This window comes from Dryas octopetala, chromosome 3 (assembly GCF_963921425.1).
Source record: "Dryas octopetala chromosome 3, drDryOcto1.1, whole genome shotgun sequence".
Classification (NCBI taxonomy): Eukaryota; Viridiplantae; Streptophyta; class Magnoliopsida; order Rosales; family Rosaceae; genus Dryas; species Dryas octopetala.
The window spans coordinates 575,475-592,290 of NC_141368.1; the positions used below are offsets into that span (position 1 = coordinate 575,475).

General features: G+C 38.1%; 4 protein-coding genes across 4 annotated transcripts; all 4 read left to right on the forward strand.

Annotated features, from left to right (window-relative positions):
* The first annotated feature begins 1,590 nt into the window (after window positions 1-1,590).
* LOC147289144 (NAC domain-containing protein 62-like) lies at window positions 1,591-5,335 on the forward strand. Its single transcript, XM_086236424.1, has 6 exons — window positions 1,591-1,990; window positions 2,562-2,839; window positions 3,421-4,089; window positions 4,249-4,339; window positions 4,440-4,696; window positions 4,782-5,335. Exons 1-6 carry the CDS (start codon window positions 1,813-1,815, stop codon window positions 5,082-5,084), a joined length of 1,776 nt encoding a protein of 591 aa, XP_086092550.1. The 5' UTR covers window positions 1,591-1,812; the 3' UTR covers window positions 5,085-5,335.
* A 425-nt stretch (window positions 5,336-5,760) lies between these two features.
* Window positions 5,761-8,476, forward strand: ILL3 (IAA-leucine-resistant (ILR1)-like 3). Its single transcript, XM_086235464.1, has 5 exons — window positions 5,761-6,300; window positions 6,410-6,535; window positions 6,785-7,099; window positions 7,553-7,681; window positions 7,907-8,476. The coding sequence occupies exons 1-5, from the start codon at window positions 5,956-5,958 to the stop codon at window positions 8,285-8,287; spliced, it is 1,296 nt and encodes a 431-aa protein (XP_086091590.1). The 5' UTR covers window positions 5,761-5,955; the 3' UTR covers window positions 8,288-8,476.
* Window positions 8,477-10,774: 2,298 nt separating this feature from the next.
* On the forward strand, window positions 10,775-12,969 carry LOC147289146 (Heavy metal transport/detoxification superfamily protein). The gene is made up of 5 exons (XM_086238142.1): window positions 10,775-11,209; window positions 11,305-11,500; window positions 11,582-11,754; window positions 11,895-11,985; window positions 12,297-12,969. Exons 1-5 carry the CDS (start codon window positions 11,189-11,191, stop codon window positions 12,779-12,781), a joined length of 966 nt encoding a protein of 321 aa, XP_086094268.1. The 5' UTR covers window positions 10,775-11,188; the 3' UTR covers window positions 12,782-12,969.
* A 2,533-nt stretch (window positions 12,970-15,502) lies between these two features.
* On the forward strand, window positions 15,503-16,783 carry LOC147289147 (Heavy metal transport/detoxification superfamily protein). The gene is made up of 2 exons (XM_086238509.1): window positions 15,503-15,738; window positions 16,387-16,783. The coding sequence occupies exons 1-2, from the start codon at window positions 15,615-15,617 to the stop codon at window positions 16,740-16,742; spliced, it is 480 nt and encodes a 159-aa protein (XP_086094635.1). The 5' UTR covers window positions 15,503-15,614; the 3' UTR covers window positions 16,743-16,783.
* Window positions 16,784-16,816: the final 33 nt, after the last annotated feature.

Consider the following 16,816-nt stretch of genomic DNA (forward strand, 5'->3'; position numbering starts at 1 on the left):
CCAGGCCACCCCCCCCACCTCCCCCATCTCATGCCCTCTCTAGTCCCAACTTCTGCTTCTGCTCCTTCTCCTTCTGGGTTCAGTCCTCATCAAAAGCCCTCTCGGAATGAGGCCTTGCCTTCTTCAGGTTTGTACATATATCTTGATCTTTCATATATCAGCATGGCTTGCAATTCCAGATCTGGCTTTGTTTATACCCTTTTCAACCATTTTCTCTGCCCTTTCCTGAGAAACAAACACACTCAAAAATCTCATCTTTCAGATCTGTGCCAACTTTTTCATCAATCTTAAACAAAACCCACAAATTATTTTCCACCAATTCAATCACCCATCATCAATCTTGTGTTATTTTCAGATCTCTGTCGCTCGATCCTTCCTCGGGGGCATCGACGTGAACCGGCTGCCGTCGACGGCCGACTGCGGAGAGGAGGCCGGCGTGTCGTCGCCGAACAGCACGGTGTCGAGCGTGAGCGGCAAGCGAAGCGAGCGAAGCACGAATGGCGAAGACCTTGAGATCGAGAGAGATTGATCCAAAGGCATCAGTGACGAGAAGACGGCGAGACCTCCAGAAAGAAGCTCAGGGAGGGGCGAGGGAGGTGGAGGTGTTGCTGGGTTAGGTGGGAGGAGGGGCGCGACGGGCTAGGGGGGTTGGGTTTGGGGGGAGGGGCGAGGGGCGAGGGAGGTGGAGGGGGTGGGCCAGGGGGGTTGGGTTTGGGGGGAAAGGGCGGGGGAGGTGGGGGGGGGTGGCCTGGGTTTGGGAGGGAGGGGCGGGGAAGGTGGAGGGGGTGGCCTGGTTGGGGGAAGGGTGGGGGAGGAAGGGCGGGAGGGGTGGCTTGGGTTTGGGGGTTGGCTTTTTTTTTTTTTTTTTTTCAATTTTATATAATTTTAATGGTCTTTTTGATTTTTTTATTAATTTTTGTATATATGGCTTTTTTTTAAAGACAAGTCAACGTTCAGTGGTGGGTCCACGTGTGCCACATCAACGCCACGTAGGCATTTAACAGTCTTCCTAACGATCAGACTAACGGAGGTATTCAATTGACAAAAAACATAAGTTGATGTACCCTAATGAAAGTTTTTAAACCAGAGGTACCCAACTGATGATTGGTGTATAGTTGAGATATATATATGTAATTAATCCAAAAAAAAATTTAAGGGTGTGCAAATTGCACACCTGAAAAGAAAACCAAAGGTAGCGCGCGGAAATTGATAGATACGTAACGAGGGTAATGTTCGTAGCAACTTCATAAAATAATAGTGAAGAAAGGATGGGGGACCGGGGCTTCCAGGTGAGCGCACTTTGATTACGTGTCCGTACGTCATTGGCTTGCATGCGCAACCCCCCGCATTGCCTTCGTTGAAACGCTTCCTCACATTCTCCATTATACCCCTGCTATGTGTCCAAAATATCTCCTCCTATCTACAGTCGCTGCCCTCTGGAACCTCAGATATTTTATAAAGAAAATAGTGGCATTATGGGTATTCTCTCTGGAACGCGTAAGGTACGTGGATTTTAGACGCGGGTTGGTAAAATACTAAAATACTAAAATCTAAAATCTAAATATAAAACAAGGACTCAACGACCAACTCTCACTCCTCTCTTTCAGTAATGGCTTTCTTTCTCTTTCTGTGTTGAAGAAAAAAGCTATCATATGGACCACATCTAAAACCCAAACCCTCTGCTCAATTGTTGAAGAATCCGAGTGATTCCTAGGGTTCTTTTTAGGGTTCCTCGAAAAGACTCGATTTTGCTTTTGCTTTTACTTTCTCTTTCTCTCTCTCTCTCTCTCAACTCTCAAGTGTTGGTGAATAATGGTGGTGGATATGGCAGTGCTCTCTCTGAGTTCTCTGCCGCTGGGATTCAGATTTAGGCCTACGGATGAAGAGCTTATTGATTATTATTTGCGCTCCAAAATCAATGGCAACCATAAACAAGTCACTGTGATTCGTGAAATTGATGTTTGCAAATGCGAGCCCTGGGATTTGCCTGGTATTTGCTTCTATATCTCTCTCACAACCGCACTTTCACTTCTTTTTTATTTTTTTGCCTTGAAAACTTTTCTATAGTAATTTCTTTCTGTCTATGGGTTTTCATTTGAATCAACAAATTTAGTATATATGATGCGACTTTGCTTATAGTTCTAGACTTGTAGTATAAATGATCAGTTTATGTCTTTTAGTTCTTATATTCAATTTCGCTTGGAGGAAATTTGTTGAATTATTGAAATTTGGTAAATTTATCAATTTTTGGTAGCAACTATATAATTTTCTCACTAATATCTATTCTGGACGTAAAGAAAAAAAAAAAAAAGTTTTTTTGTTTTCCTTGTTTATTTTTAAATGTTCTTAGGATTTTATCTATTCCACATCTTTAACTACTAAAAAGAAAAAGAGCTCGCATTTTGCTCTTCTTGGCGTATGTTATTTTGGCACAAATCTTTTTTGTTCTTCAAAAGACAATGTTTGAGAAGGTTCTTGCATTTATTTTCTAGTTGCTCGTTATGTTTATAGATTTGGACTTGATTTTTTTTGCTTAATGTTAAGTTTATGTTATGCCGCAGATTTATCAGTGATACGAACACAGGATCCAGAGTGGTTCTTTTTCTGTCCACAGGACAGAAAGTACCCAAATGGGAGCAGGTTGAACAGGGCTACTAGTGCTGGGTACTGGAAAGCAACGGGTAAAGATCGAAAAATCAAGTCTGGGACAACCTTGATTGGAATGAAAAAGACCCTGGTTTTTCATACCGGGCGTGCCCCTAAGGGTAAGAGGACCAATTGGGTTATGCACGAATACCGTACCACTCAGAAGGAGCTTGATGGCACTAATCCTGGCCAGGTTGGATTTTTCTACACCTTTTAGTTTGCTTCTGAGTTGTATGATTAGTTAGTTTATAAAATTTGATTGATCTTAGATTCTCCAAGAATTGTAAAGATACTTTCAATTGTCCAATTGGTGATTCCGGCGATAGAAGGTGGAATTGTTCATTATGACTTGTGAGTTTAAGTAAGAAGGATGGTTTGGATGCCTTATCATAATTGAGGGTGCCCATCAATGAAATACAGGAAGGAGGCAATAAAAAGGAACAAATCAGTCGTCATAATCTAAATAATACACAAATAAGGTCATTGATAGAAAAAGGAGTTCATTTGTTGGTAAGCAGATGAGGGTTTCTTGCATCTACCCCCATTAAGTATTAAGAAGCAAATAACAAATCTCAATCTTCATTTGAGTCTCGGAAATAAGTTTACTCTTTTATGGAAGCTCTTTAGTTGGTCTGCATGTGTGGGTTTATATGGCATTTTGTTAGTTATCTAAAACACATATGCACAGATCACTGGCCTGCAATTAAAAATGATGAAAGTATTAAACATATGACTATGGGTGTTGCTTAATTATGTTCGTGTTGTATTATGCAGAGTGCTTTTGTCCTTTGTCGCCTATTTAAAAAACAAGATGCGAGTATCGAAATTTCAAACTGTGATGAAGCTGAACCAACTGTTTCATCCCCTATTGCTGTCAAATCTTCTCCTGAAGACACGCAGTCTGATCTAGCACTGGTGCCAGCATTACCATCATTTGAAAGGCAAGATGAAAAGTTTCCTACTAGAGTAGAATGTACCGTTGCTGATACTTCTGATAGGATGACATCAGACACTCCAGCACTTATTGAGTGCCCTAGCAACAGCTGTAATGATTATGATGCAGAAGATCAACCGGATCTGCCGCTAGAGGATCAGTTAAACATGTTTTATGACCCCCTGCAAGAGCCACTAGATTGTATACTTCTTTCCCCATTGCACACACAGATGCAAGTGGAGCTAAGAACCTCTACCATGTATTACCCTGACAGCAATGACTTAAACAATGGTCTTTTTGGGGTGAAGTTTCCAGATGGCTCCAATGAGCAAGATGTAGATATTTCTGAGTTCCTGAACTCAATTATTAATGTTTCAGAGGAGTACTCCTTAGGAGATTCATCTACTCAAAAGATTTCAGCAATTGAAGGTGAGACCGTAAAGAATGTGGTCTCCATTAAGGACAATGGATCATGCAGTGACGTAGGTGCAAAAGTGGCTGAAGTACTGGTGAGTGGAAGCTTTCAAGTTACTTTTTAGTCTTTAATAAAAAAAATGGTCTTTTCAAGTTTTGCTTCCAGACTTGAAGTTGCACATTTCTGCAGTACTCTTGCAGTTTAAATGAATGTCTCTAGAAAATTAAATTTCCATTGTTCTCATTTCATACAGTGCAAGACGGAGCTCAAAAGTCCTGTTTGGTATGAGAGGAATATTGACAGAAAGGGTCCTATGCAGATTGAAACAACTCCAGTAGATTATGGTATGTCGCTTCTGATATTAACATTGATGAGTGCAGGTGATTTGTTCTTTTTTGGATGAATGTTATAACCAGAATGCTTTTCCATTTGGTTTTGCTGCAGATCAATCCTCAAGGTTTGAGGTATCAAGCAATCATTCAAATGCACTTCTCAGTCATGATGCTGTAACTGGAATTAGGATTAGGCCTCGCGAAGCCCAAAATCCAGCTAGCACCGCAAACTTTGTGAGAACACAGGGTGATGCACCAAGAAGATTACAGTTTCAGCGTAAGCTTCAAGTGGGACCAGTTCAATGTAGCATGTCTAAAGATTGGAACTGTAGATCAGAAGACCATGAAATGAAACCAATCACTATGGAGGTGAGAAGTTTGCGAAGCGCAAATAATGTCAAAATCTGTTGAGATTTTGTTCAGGGATTGGTAATCTTTTAACTACTGTTTGCAGGAGATAAGTGGTTCAGAAAAGAAGGCTATTTGTGCTGCTGCTGCTTCTGATGCTGCTAATGCTTGGGCTGAACCCCCGAAGTCACACCTTTCTGAGTCCAGTGAAAACAGTAAAATAATGTCCACAAGACCAAGCTCCACGTCAAAGGGCAGCATCCTGACAGGCAAAGAGGCCCCTTCTGTGTTCTTGAAGGCCTCTCCTACTGGTCATTCTATCTGGCCATTTGCCTTTATGTTTAGGGTAGTTGCTGTTGCATTCTTGCTCATAATCTTTGCTAGCATATGGGGATTTCATAAGTTTTGAAGCTGCTGGAAGACTTTTTTTTTTGTTCGTATGGCCTGACCCCCATTTTTTAAGGGGGTGTTTTGTGAGGCTTAAGGGATAGATTTGTTAGGTCTATATTTACATATTTATTTAGTTTATCTCAGACCGAGTCCACATGTTTTCATGTCGAACAGCTAACCATTTTGAGGCATTTTAGGCATTTTTAATGTATAAATATTAACTTAAGTTTAGCTGCATGTATATATTAAAAATTGTTGGATTTTTCTGTTTGAACTTGTTGCCCTTTATGCGATTCACGAGATGTATTGATACTGATTATTATACAAGGCACTGAATGAACTTGAGATTTATTTCAATTCAGGGGCCTCCAGAACGCTTCAAGGCCTCTCATGTGATGGGTTATGTCAATAGGCCGAAGCAATGAGAGGGGGAGGAGGAAAGCAAAGGAAAAATTCAACTTTCTTACTGCTTCTAATATTCACCAAACGCAAAGAAGATTCAAATGCATTATGGATGTACAGTGTGCTTACAGATTTTAGGTGTATTTATTTAGAAACCCCTTTTGTAAAAAATAAATGCCTCTTTTTTGGAAAACAATTTCTTCTTCTATAATCTATTAACTTATTAAGCATTATTTAAGCGACCCCAAATAAATTGTCAAATAAAAAGAGAAGGTTAAAATTTGTTTAACTGAGAAAGACAACCAAAAATAATGTATTTAAATTTGACAACACTGCCGTACGCTCATACCTCATTACCAAAACCAAAATACCTTGTTCTGTTTTAGTCAACCGGTCCTCTTGTCATCCACTCATCCAGCTATCCTAGCAATTGCTGGCTGCTGCTGCTGTTTTTGTTCTTATAGCAATTCATAGGTATACAAACAGAGATGGGTTCTAGTTCGATTGCCAATTCTCTGCTACTTTTACTTGTCTCACTTGCTTCTCTTTGTCCCCTCCATTGCACTCAGCACCAAACCCATTATGCAAAGGAGATTCTGAGCGCAGCCCAGCAAGATAAACACTGGTTGGTCTCCATAAGAAGGCAAATCCATGAAAACCCAGAACTCAGATTCCAAGAGTACAACACCAGTGCTCTTCTACGCAGAGAGCTGGACCAACTTGGCATCTCCTACTCACACCCAATTGCCACAACTGGTATTGTTGCGCAAATTGGCTCCGGTTCTCGCCCTATTGTTGCTCTTCGAGCTGACATGGACGCCCTCCCATTGCAAGTAATCCGAATCTTCTCTTTTGCTTTTGAGAAAATTCCTTTCTGTTGTGAATTTTACAATTTAGCTTTTAGATGTATTTGCTGGTAGTGAATAGTGTGGTGATGTGTAGGAGCTTGTTGAGTGGGAACACAAGAGTAAGATTGATGGTAAAATGCACGGTTGTGGTCATGATGCTCACACCACAATGCTTCTTGGCGCTGCTAAGTTGCTTAATCAACGAAAAGATAAACTTAAGGTCAGTTTTATGTTGTGCAAACGAAGTGAATGTTAATCTGAGTAGAAGTTTCATTTTTTTCTGTTGAGACCATAAAATTCAGCAAGTGAATATGCAATATTGTGATAAGAGTAATTAATTTCTCATTTTTTTTTCCAAGAAAAAAATAACCCTTTTAAAGAAGAAAAACTTGCCTACAACCTCGAAGGAAATCTGGGAATTCTTGATTTTTTTTTTTTTCCATAACTTTTTCTTCATATGGTGTTAAAGGGAACTGTGAGACTTCTTTTTCAACCTGCTGAGGAGGGAGGTGCTGGTGCATCTCAGATGATAAAAGAAGGTGCTCTTGGTGAAGCTGAAGCAATATTTGGGATGCACGTTGAGTATGGAATACCCACAGGCAGCATAGCATCCATTTCAGGGCCACACTTAGCTGCTGTCTGCTTCTTTGAAGCAAAAATAGTCGGGAAAGGGGGGCATGCTGCAGAACCCCATATTAGTGCAGACCCAATACTTGCTGCATCATTTGCAGTTTTGGCATTGCAACAGCTCATCTCAAGAGATACTGATCCCCTCCATAGCCAAGTACGTTCCCTTTTCTTTGAAAAGAAAAAGTCTTTTCATGTAACATTGTAGCTTTAGTTTCATTCCATTTTCCATTGTTTATCAACCATAACAATGGGTGAAGACACAGTTGCTTAATATCTTTGAAGAACTTATATGTTGACTCTATTTAATCTCAGCTCAAAGCCTTCACCTATTTCAGTTTTGGTGTTCAGGATTCCACCTATTTAAGTTTGTTATATGTTTCTCTATAAAAGTTTCCCTTTATCCTTCCTGTCCCTCCTCTCTACGCTCATGTCTTTCCCTCCACATTGTTTGGTACACTAGCCAAATGATCTTTTCACAGTTTATTTGTACTGACAGTATTTGGAGGAAGTAACCCACCTATGCAATTCATCATTTTCAAAAATTTTAAGCTGTTCCATAACAACCTCCATTGCAACATAATGGTAATAGCTAAGTTTTTGGCTGAAGGTTCTATCTGTTACCTATGTTAGAGGTGGGACTGCATCGAATGTAATTCCATCATATGTTGAATTTGGGGGCACTTTGAGGAGTCTTACAACTGAAGGCTTGAACCAACTCAGGAGGCGATTGAAAGAGGTATATGCCATTCTTTAACCTTTTTTCCATTAGACTTAGTAGAAAGAATGGTCCTGCATCATTATCATCAACTGAATGTTATTAGTGGTAGAAAATCATGCTGGATGTTTCTTTCACCACTAAGTAGGCAAGCTATCAACTAGCTTGTTTCGAAAGAACAGGGGAAAAAATGAGAGAGTGTGAAGTAGCTGGTTCATATGCCTAACAAATTGTGATTTCTTGCAGGTTATTGAAGGACAGGCAGCCGTGCATAGATGTAATGCATATATTGATACGAAAGATGAAGAATTCCCACCATACCCTGCCGTTTTCAATGATGAAAGCTTGCATATGCATGTAAACAGGGTTGGACAGCTTATGCTTGGTCCTGAGAATGTGAAGCTGGGCAGGAAACTGATGGCTGGTGAAGACTTCGCCTTCTATCAAGAATTCATTCCTGGAGTCATGTTTGACATTGGAATTAGAAATGAGGAAGTGGGTTCTGTTCACTCTCCCCACTCCCCCTACTTCTTTCTTGATGAGGATGTTCTTCCAATTGGGGCAGCATTACACACTGCCTTGGCAGAGATTTATTTGAATGAGCACCAACCTTCCCTTGTACAGTGAAAATTTCAGAGCGGTTGGTATGAAGAGCCTTTTGGAGAGACCTTCATGGTTGCATAGTGCTATGGTGCTAGCTGTGTCAGGCTGCGTGAGTAGAGAAAATGTAAAGCTGTTTTAAACAAATTAGAGACATACTTTTTTGGTTTATAAATAAAGTGAAAGAAAATGAAAATTTTCAGGTTGAAAAGTGAAGGGGAAGAGTAATTTAAATGTGAATGTTTAATTTCCTCATATTTATGGCCCAGGATAAGCAAATGCATACAATTGTATACAGCAGATTATTAAGTGATTAAGTGAAAGTTGTATGCCAGCTTGATCCAGCAGATTTCTACGGATGACATGTTTTTGAGAAGGAAATGTAGGGCCATATTTGTAGTTAGAAGGTCTAACAATTATGGGTAGCCTGATCAGCAAAACCCTGAAATGATCCCAAAAGGGTGGGTCAGGCTTAACAAACTGTTGCTTGGTCTATATAGACCCCCCCATAAACATAAACAGTCCATGATGTTGTGACTTGTGCGCAAGATGTTGTTGAGGTCTCAACTCAAGAAGCATTAACCTGCCACTACTTTCGGTGAAACCGAAGGCCGCATGGTATTAGAATGCAGGCTGTCTCTTTGTCTCCCCACTCTTACCTCACCCCCCAACCCCCAATCTTTACTCAATTCACACTCAACTTCAAAAATTTCTGGCATATATAGTTTTTACTTTCATATGTGTTTAACGAATGAAACACAATACTCAACGACAGCAAGCCAGGTGTCGTAGCCAGTCTTTCTTTCGAAGTATTGAACATTTATGCTCTACTATTTATATGTTTATGCGATCATCTGATCATGTGTATTTAGTACTAGGAACAAAACAAAAAATATAATTGGTGGTTTGATGATTATGATTACTTCATTAACTCGGGCAAGCAATCATCTAGATTCTTCTAACTGCCCATGTATGCTAACAATAACATGGGCCGCACCTTCCCCTGATTAGAATCTCTTAATTAATTAATTAGCCCACCCTTTTAATTAAAGTACAAATCATTCTCACCCACGTAACCTAAATCTTCAACTTTATTATTTAAAATGGAGAAAAATAATCAAGCTGGTCAACCTAAATTCTATTTGATCTGCCTTTCTTTTTGGCTCAGCTTTGAATTAATTGAGGTAGCCTATATGCATTATATGCATATGCAATATGTTGGTTGATGAAATTTGTTTGTCTTTGAGATTTTTTGGTTGTGATCATTCACCAAACTTCTCAAAATCTCAACTTGGGGCTTCTGTCAAGTGTCCCCTGCTGAGTCACTCCCACGTGTTACCACCTTGGTAAGTTGGCCTCCCCTTTCTGTAATGGTACGAAAGTTCAATCTTTTTGTTCAAAGTTTTTCTGCATAAAACTTTGGAAAACATACCATAAAAAGGATAGGATACATCAGTTTCAGCTTTCCTTTAAAGTATGGTTGGCTTTGATTTGATAGAAGGAGATATGAACCAAATTAACAAGATATATATGGATGTACAAAACATATTAATCTCTAGGAAAAGCCTGCCCGTCACTGTTTTTGGTGCAGGGAAGTTGGAACTAATTTGAGCTTTAATTTTGAATAGCCTGAAAAAACAGCAAAAGAAGGAAATAAAATTGACAAAGATAAAAGGGGAGAGTAAGCTTTGTGCAACACTGCAACCCATGTGATGAGATCAACTTTACTAGCACGTACGTAGATTTTAATACACGCGCAAAACTTAGAATGCAATTTTCACATATCCCCACACGCTTCATCCATCCCAACCCATGAGTCATGCATGATTCATGAAAATTGGAGCTTCTTTGCTTAATTAATTACAGCTTTCTTATTGACAAAGTACGTACTAAATATTGTTTGTTTAACACACACATATATGCACTTCATTTAATTTAGTTATAATCATTTCCCTATCATATACTTAACTCTATGTATATATCAAAACTGATACTGCAACACATATTCTGATTCTCTGAAAACCAAGATCAAATCTACCTGAAAAGAAATTCTCTCTTTCTTAAAACTTTTATTGCTAGATTCTTAGAGCCCAGGACGGCATAAAACCTCCAATTAATGACGAATTTAGGACCACCAAGAAAGTTGGTCATCATGGTCTAAATACAGCAACAAAACATGCACAACAGCTAGCAAAAACCTATATCATATATGCTTAACTTGTTTGATCACCTCAAGTAATTAGCCTAAGATGGACATTAATCTGTGTGATTATTACTGACGTGGCAAAGGGATAGACCATCAGATGGTGATGATCTCGAATGCTGGATAGATCAATGGTTTATATATGCATGCCACACCAGTCACCAGGTTATACTACAGACCAAGTTTCTTTGTGACCAAGGTATCCAAGTTGGCCACATAAGGTCTTACACATGTCTGACACGTCACGACCTTGTCATGAAAATTCACCAGTCGGTGGGTGATGGAAGTATTATCCTGTTCGATTGGTTTCTTTTCATTTCTTTTCTCTTCTTTTTTCTCTATGATCAATTGAGCAGAATTCACCTCCCTACCTTTGTCTCTGCTATAAATCTGCCAACTCTGCTCCACTGGTACCTCCCTCTTTTCTACCTCTTCAGCCTTGGAGATTGAAATAAAAGAATTCAAAAAGAAACATTATAGTAAGAGGCTCTTTGTATATTTTAGTGGCACTGCATGTGCTCTAGAATAACACATTCCCTTTATATGCTAATAACCCCACCGTCCATCCATTATACTCTCACTCCTCACTCCCCTGCATATAAAATAACATCCTCTTCACTTGTTATCCCTCTCCCTTTTTCTCTTTCTATACTCTTCTCTTCAACTTAATTTCTGCCCAATTTGAGAAACTTCAATTTGGTGCTTATTATTCAGTGATATAACAAATGGGTGAAGAAGCTAAGCAGGTGAGTAACATAATGCCCAGTGTGTGTTGGGCTTATTTGGGTCTGCATTAATGTGTTGTAATGCTTATTGATTGCTCTTGGTTTTTATTGGATAGGAACAAGCTAAGGCAGAGGCTAAGCCAGAGGAGAAAGCAGAGGAAAAGAAAGAAGAGAAAACAGAGGAGAACAAAGAAGAGAAGGCAGAGGAGAAGAAAGAAGAGCCAAAACCACCATCCCCTTTTGTGTTGTTTGTAAACTTGCATTGTGTGGGATGTGCAAAGAAGATTGAGAGGTCCATCATGAGAATAAGAGGTCTCTCCTTAATTTCTCTTTCTTTTTGACTCGGTTTGTTTACAATTGGTATGCATTAATTTGTTGTTTTTTAACATGCAGGGGTGGAAGGGGTTGTTATAGATATGGCTAAAAATGAAGTGACCATAAAGGGAATAGTGGAGCCTCAAGCAGTATGCAATAAAATCATGAAGAAAGCCAAAAGAAAAGCAAAAGTCTTATCCCCATTACCAGCTGCTGAGGGTGAACCTATTCCAGAAGTTGTTACTTCACAGGTCCCATATATGCACAACCTTAATTTGATCAGAATTCAATCACTATAAGGAAATGAATTAAAAGAATAAAATCTTAACTAAAATTCAATTTGTTGAAACACTGAAGTACCAATTTGGAGTGGTTCCTCTTTATTGTTCAGGTTAGTGGATTAGTAACTGTGGAACTCCAAGTTAACATGCACTGTGAGGCCTGTGCAGAGCAACTTAAAAGAAAGATACTCAAAATGAGAGGTATATATATATATCCAACTTAATTAATTTTTCATTTTCTTTGCAATACATATAGATTATGCCATGCTATAGTGAGGTCACAATTATGGTCAACATCAGGTGGATTCGGGAGCAACGTGATAATTAATTGATTGTGACTGACCAATCCCAGAAATGGAAAATTAAAACTGCATATGAGCAACCAAATTTTGGGTCTTATCTGACGTGGCCAAATAGAGTAGATGTCCTTAGGTTTATGATATCTAATTAATTTTGATGAAATATATTAGAGCAGCTGTTGAAGTTGATTATATAATATATATTGAATGCAGGAGTGCAAAGTGCTGTGACTGATCATAGTAGCGGGAAGGTGATGGTGACAGGGACAATGGACGGGGCCAAACTAGTAGACTATGTTTATAGACGAACCAAGAAGCAAGCCCGAATCGTCCCACAACCGGAGCCCGAACCCGAGAAGAAAGAAGAAGAAAACAAGGAACCCGAGAAAGCAGCAGAAGAGGCAAAACCCGAAGAGAAGAAAGAAGAAGAAAATGCAGAGAAGAAAGAGGAGGAGAAACCTGCAGAAGAGGGTGGTGGAGAAGGTAATAAGGAGGCAGAGAAGGGTGGTGAGGAAAGCAAAGAAGAGGGTGCAACCAAGAAAGAGGAGATGATTAATAATAATATTGTTTATTATCATGAAGGTGAGGAAAGCATGAAGAGAATGATGTACTACTATCAACCGGTGTACGTGATGGAGAGAATCCCACCTCCTCAGCTCTTCAGTGATGAGAATCCCAATGCATGTTCCATTTCATGATCACTACCAACTTCATATCATATCAAACCCCACAGTAATTCAATGTTGTTATGTAACTTAATTATATATGGATATGTAATATATATAAATTAAAATGTCTTATATATAGTAATTAAGTACCTGCCACCACTCGTGACCAGAATTTTAGACAAGTTTGGTGTGCGGATATATGGTGGTGTCAATTTCAATTGTGGAGTACGTATTAATTTCATCCAAATTGATTAATAGCGGATATAGATTAATCATATTCTGTATTCTCTGTATTATATATTGTTCTAGTTAATCTATAAAAAAACTCGATCATTGATCAACATGTTAATACATGGTTTTATATGTTACTATATTTCCCATGTATGTGTATACATATATATACCCAAAAAATCTCTTACACCAAGACAGTCAACTTACTATGTCAAAAATTAAAAATTTCCACAAGCAAATGAAGAAATAACCCGATTGAGCAAGGAAAAAGGGTTACGTAAAGAGTTGTGCACCAGCTTAAATATTTCACAAAATTGAATGCATGGGGTCTTAGATTCAGAACATGAAATTGAATTTTATTTTACGTTCCATCGTTGTTAATATCATAGACTAGTAAGATTGATCATGTATATGTCTCATAAGCAAAAAAAACCTTAAATATATTTGAAATCGATTGGAAAAATATGAAAAAGTCGATTGAAAAAGATAGCTAGTTGAAGTCCATCTACCTATCTATCTGGTAAACTGTTGATCATAATATCGCCTACGTTCCATGCAATTGTATAAAAGTAGTAACGTGACGCTATGCATAGAACTGAATTGGGCGAAAGGGTGATCTTCGTGAGCATTCCGTCCAATCGTCCACTAACAATTTATTGTTTGAAAACTACAATGAGTCGCAATATATCAATATTTTCTTTTTTTGGCTTACACTCAATAACTATATATGAACATGTGATCTATTTATCTTTTTATCCATTCACCTTTATTAGCGTATGATGTGCCTGCCCCTAAACCTAATTAGTCAAACTTGATAAGCAACTATCAAAATTTGTTTGTTTACCTAAAAATAAAATAAAATAAATCGAAAGTTTTTTTTTTTTTGACCAAAAAATAAATCGAAAGTTTAATTTGCTATATATGTGTTAATTGTGTTTTTGCATGTCACATGTGATATGGACAGGATAAATTAATCTGATTAACTGGGGGGCCCGGGGCGGAGATTCCCTGAGAGATGTGTGGTGTGGGTTTCTTCACATGGTGGGCTCCTGCTGTATTTGAAATCCGAGTCATGTGAATAAGCCAAACAGGTCACCAATATAATTAGGTAGTTAATTCACATCAAAGTAATTAAGGACAAAGAGAGTAGTCATGTCATGTATGATATACGATGGGACCCACTCCCCAAAGACTCTAACGTGGCATGGATGGTGATGCCATCTCACCTGTCTATTTTGTGTTTTTGTCTCATACGCACACCCCTCACGCCCAATGTCATTTGTTTCTCTAAAGTGGAAGACAATGTGAGGTCCCGTAACCAAAGGAATCGAAAATCCCTACAACTTCTATTTCTATACCACATTAAGAAAACAATAATTAATTAAAGATAAGTGTTACAATATTGAAGTCAGAGAGCTAAAGCCAAAAGATGAGTAAGGCATCGGTGAAGATTAAAAGGTATGAAAAAAGAAACTCATAAATTAAAGCACCCTGCTTTTTAAACTTCTTAGCTAATTTCTTGATTATTCTCAACGCAAGCAAGCAAAGTGGCAAACCCCTTTGTAACTGATTGACTGGCCTAGTCCAGCTAGCTAGTAGCAACTAATCTTCAACAAGTCTCATTTTTATATAACCTTAGCATGCATATATGAATATAAAATATAAAGATAAAGGGTTAATTTATCGGTCTTGTTGTGATGATCAAGAAAAGAATGCATGCATTTGCATAGCGGCATCATGACCAATGATCCAGAGAGAGCTAGCGCAGAATTAATGATGAAAATTATATAATAATTAACCTGGACTGAGTACGAAATATATATATGCGCATAATATATATGTACGTACGTAGATCAAAACTTACTGATCAAGACATTAATTATGAACATATATATATAATCCAAGAAAATACAATCATAATATTATTATATAATAAAGTTGTAATTAATTCCAAGTTCCAATGTACGTAGGGGTTAGAAAGCCAATTAACTTGGTTGATAAGGAAAACATGCCACATGGGAGTCATAATCGATCTGGAACTATCCAACTGATCCCAGCCACAAAAGGAAAGGGATCAAGATCGAATACACTGCATGCACTGCACTTTTCACTTTTGGTTATCCAACAATATATGTATGACACATCTTTCCACTCATCCCACTCATAATCCACAATATCCTTCCAATTTCAATTCCAAATAAATTAAGATTTCTCTAGCTAATTAAGCTAGCTATAATCAAAGTATACCTTTAATTAAGAATGAAGCCGCCATGCATGGTAAAGCACAAACACTGCCTCATCAGCCTAGCTAGTTCTCTTTAATTTCTAAGGAATATATCCTGGAATATATAAATATTAGGATGATATTTTCTACAACGTCTGACAGATTAACCCTCGCCTATATAAAGACTTACAAATGCGATACAAGAATAAGTACTAACTCCTAAGTCCTAGCTAGCTAGCCTAGTTAGTTAGTTTAATTATAAGAAGCTAGCGATCAATAAGAGGTAGATTGCCTAAAACGTACAGCCGAGGAAGAGCAACAACAATATTCTTGCAATATTAATTGCATGCATATTTGGAATATTTATATATTGTTAAACTGGGGTTAATTAATTGGGATATATTAATAATGGCGGATATGCAAATTGTTGTGGCTTCCAAAAATGTAGAGGCGCAGTATGTGGAGATGAGGGTTCCTCTCTATTCTCATGGATGTGAGAAGAAAGTAAAGAAGACCCTTTCCCATCTCAAAGGTGCGTAATTAACTAGCTTGCTTGCTAGCTACTCTGTAGCCATGCCATCAAAATATATACATGCCTAGCTATTTTACAATTTTCATGATTTTTTTTTTTTTTACAATCAATTTTGATTCATTAGTCTGTATTATATTAATTGTTCATGTATTTTCTTTTTTTACTTACAAATGCAAGGTGGTCAGTCCCCTCTTTCTTTTGTGCGTGAAGTGAGTTTTAGCCTTTAGGCTTTTAGCAGTAGATCGTTTTCGTTCTTCTTGGTCCTGAATCCTGATGTTTGTTTAGTTTGACTTGGCCCGACTTGGGCTCTTCATAAAAATGTAGCCCGCTAGGAGACAACTTTTGTAGGCCTTCAGATCTACATGCATTTGGGAAGCAGCAGCAAATTAAAATGTACTTGGGCTGGCAGTTCAAACTTGGACTTTTCAATGCTTAATTCTTTTTCTTCTTTTTGATGATCTTGCAATGATGCTTAATTTCAAATTGTTTAAATGATGTTTTTCAACAAAATTGTTTAAATAAGGAAAGTTGTTTTTGTTTGATAGCTTGATGGGGGAGAGAGAGTAAATAATTTTCAATTTTTTTGTTCCAAATTACTAAATTTAATTTAATTTTTAAAATTTATATATATATATATATATATTACAGGAATATACTCGGTGAAGGTGGATTATAACGAACAAAAGGTGACAGTGTGGGGAATATGCAACAAATACGATGTTCTGGCCACTGTTAGGAGCAAGAGAAAAGACGCATGTTTTTGGAACAACGAAGACAACATTGGTTTAGAAGAAGAAAAAGAAGAAGCACAATTAGAAGCGACAAGACCACCACCCTCTCCTCCTGCTCCTCTAAAACTAAAATTGCATTTACATTCAATTAAGCCTTCTTTGGGTCTTACAAGGGTTCGCTCATTTAAGCCTTCTTTGGCTCTCACAAGGGTTCGCTCTCTCAGCTTGAATGCATGGAACAAAGTCTTCACTAGGTCCTATTCCTTCTCATGAACGATGTGATCCAAAATATTGTAAAAAAAACAAGAGACTATTCTTAATATCCCTCCCTTCCTCTTATAATATGG

Coding starts and splice junctions, on each gene's coding strand:
- LOC147289144 (XM_086236424.1), top strand. CDS start 1,813: ATGGTGGTGGATATGGCAGTGCTCTCTCTGAGTTCTCTGCCGCTGGGA. Junction 1,991..2,561: donor CGAGCCCTGGGATTTGCCTG/GTATTTGCTTCT, acceptor GTTATGCCGCAG/ATTTATCAGTGATACGAACA. Junction 4,697..4,781: donor TGAAACCAATCACTATGGAG/GTGAGAAGTTTG, acceptor TACTGTTTGCAG/GAGATAAGTGGTTCAGAAAA.
- LOC147289147 (XM_086238509.1), top strand. CDS start 15,615: ATGGCGGATATGCAAATTGTTGTGGCTTCCAAAAATGTAGAGGCGCAG. Junction 15,739..16,386: donor GACCCTTTCCCATCTCAAAG/GTGCGTAATTAA, acceptor TATATATTACAG/GAATATACTCGGTGAAGGTG.
- LOC147289146 (XM_086238142.1), top strand. CDS start 11,189: ATGGGTGAAGAAGCTAAGCAG. Junction 11,210..11,304: donor TGGGTGAAGAAGCTAAGCAG/GTGAGTAACATA, acceptor TTTATTGGATAG/GAACAAGCTAAGGCAGAGGC. Junction 11,986..12,296: donor AAAGATACTCAAAATGAGAG/GTATATATATAT, acceptor TATTGAATGCAG/GAGTGCAAAGTGCTGTGACT.
- ILL3 (XM_086235464.1), top strand. CDS start 5,956: ATGGGTTCTAGTTCGATTGCCAATTCTCTGCTACTTTTACTTGTCTCA. Junction 6,301..6,409: donor TGGACGCCCTCCCATTGCAA/GTAATCCGAATC, acceptor GGTGATGTGTAG/GAGCTTGTTGAGTGGGAACA. Junction 6,536..6,784: donor AACGAAAAGATAAACTTAAG/GTCAGTTTTATG, acceptor ATGGTGTTAAAG/GGAACTGTGAGACTTCTTTT.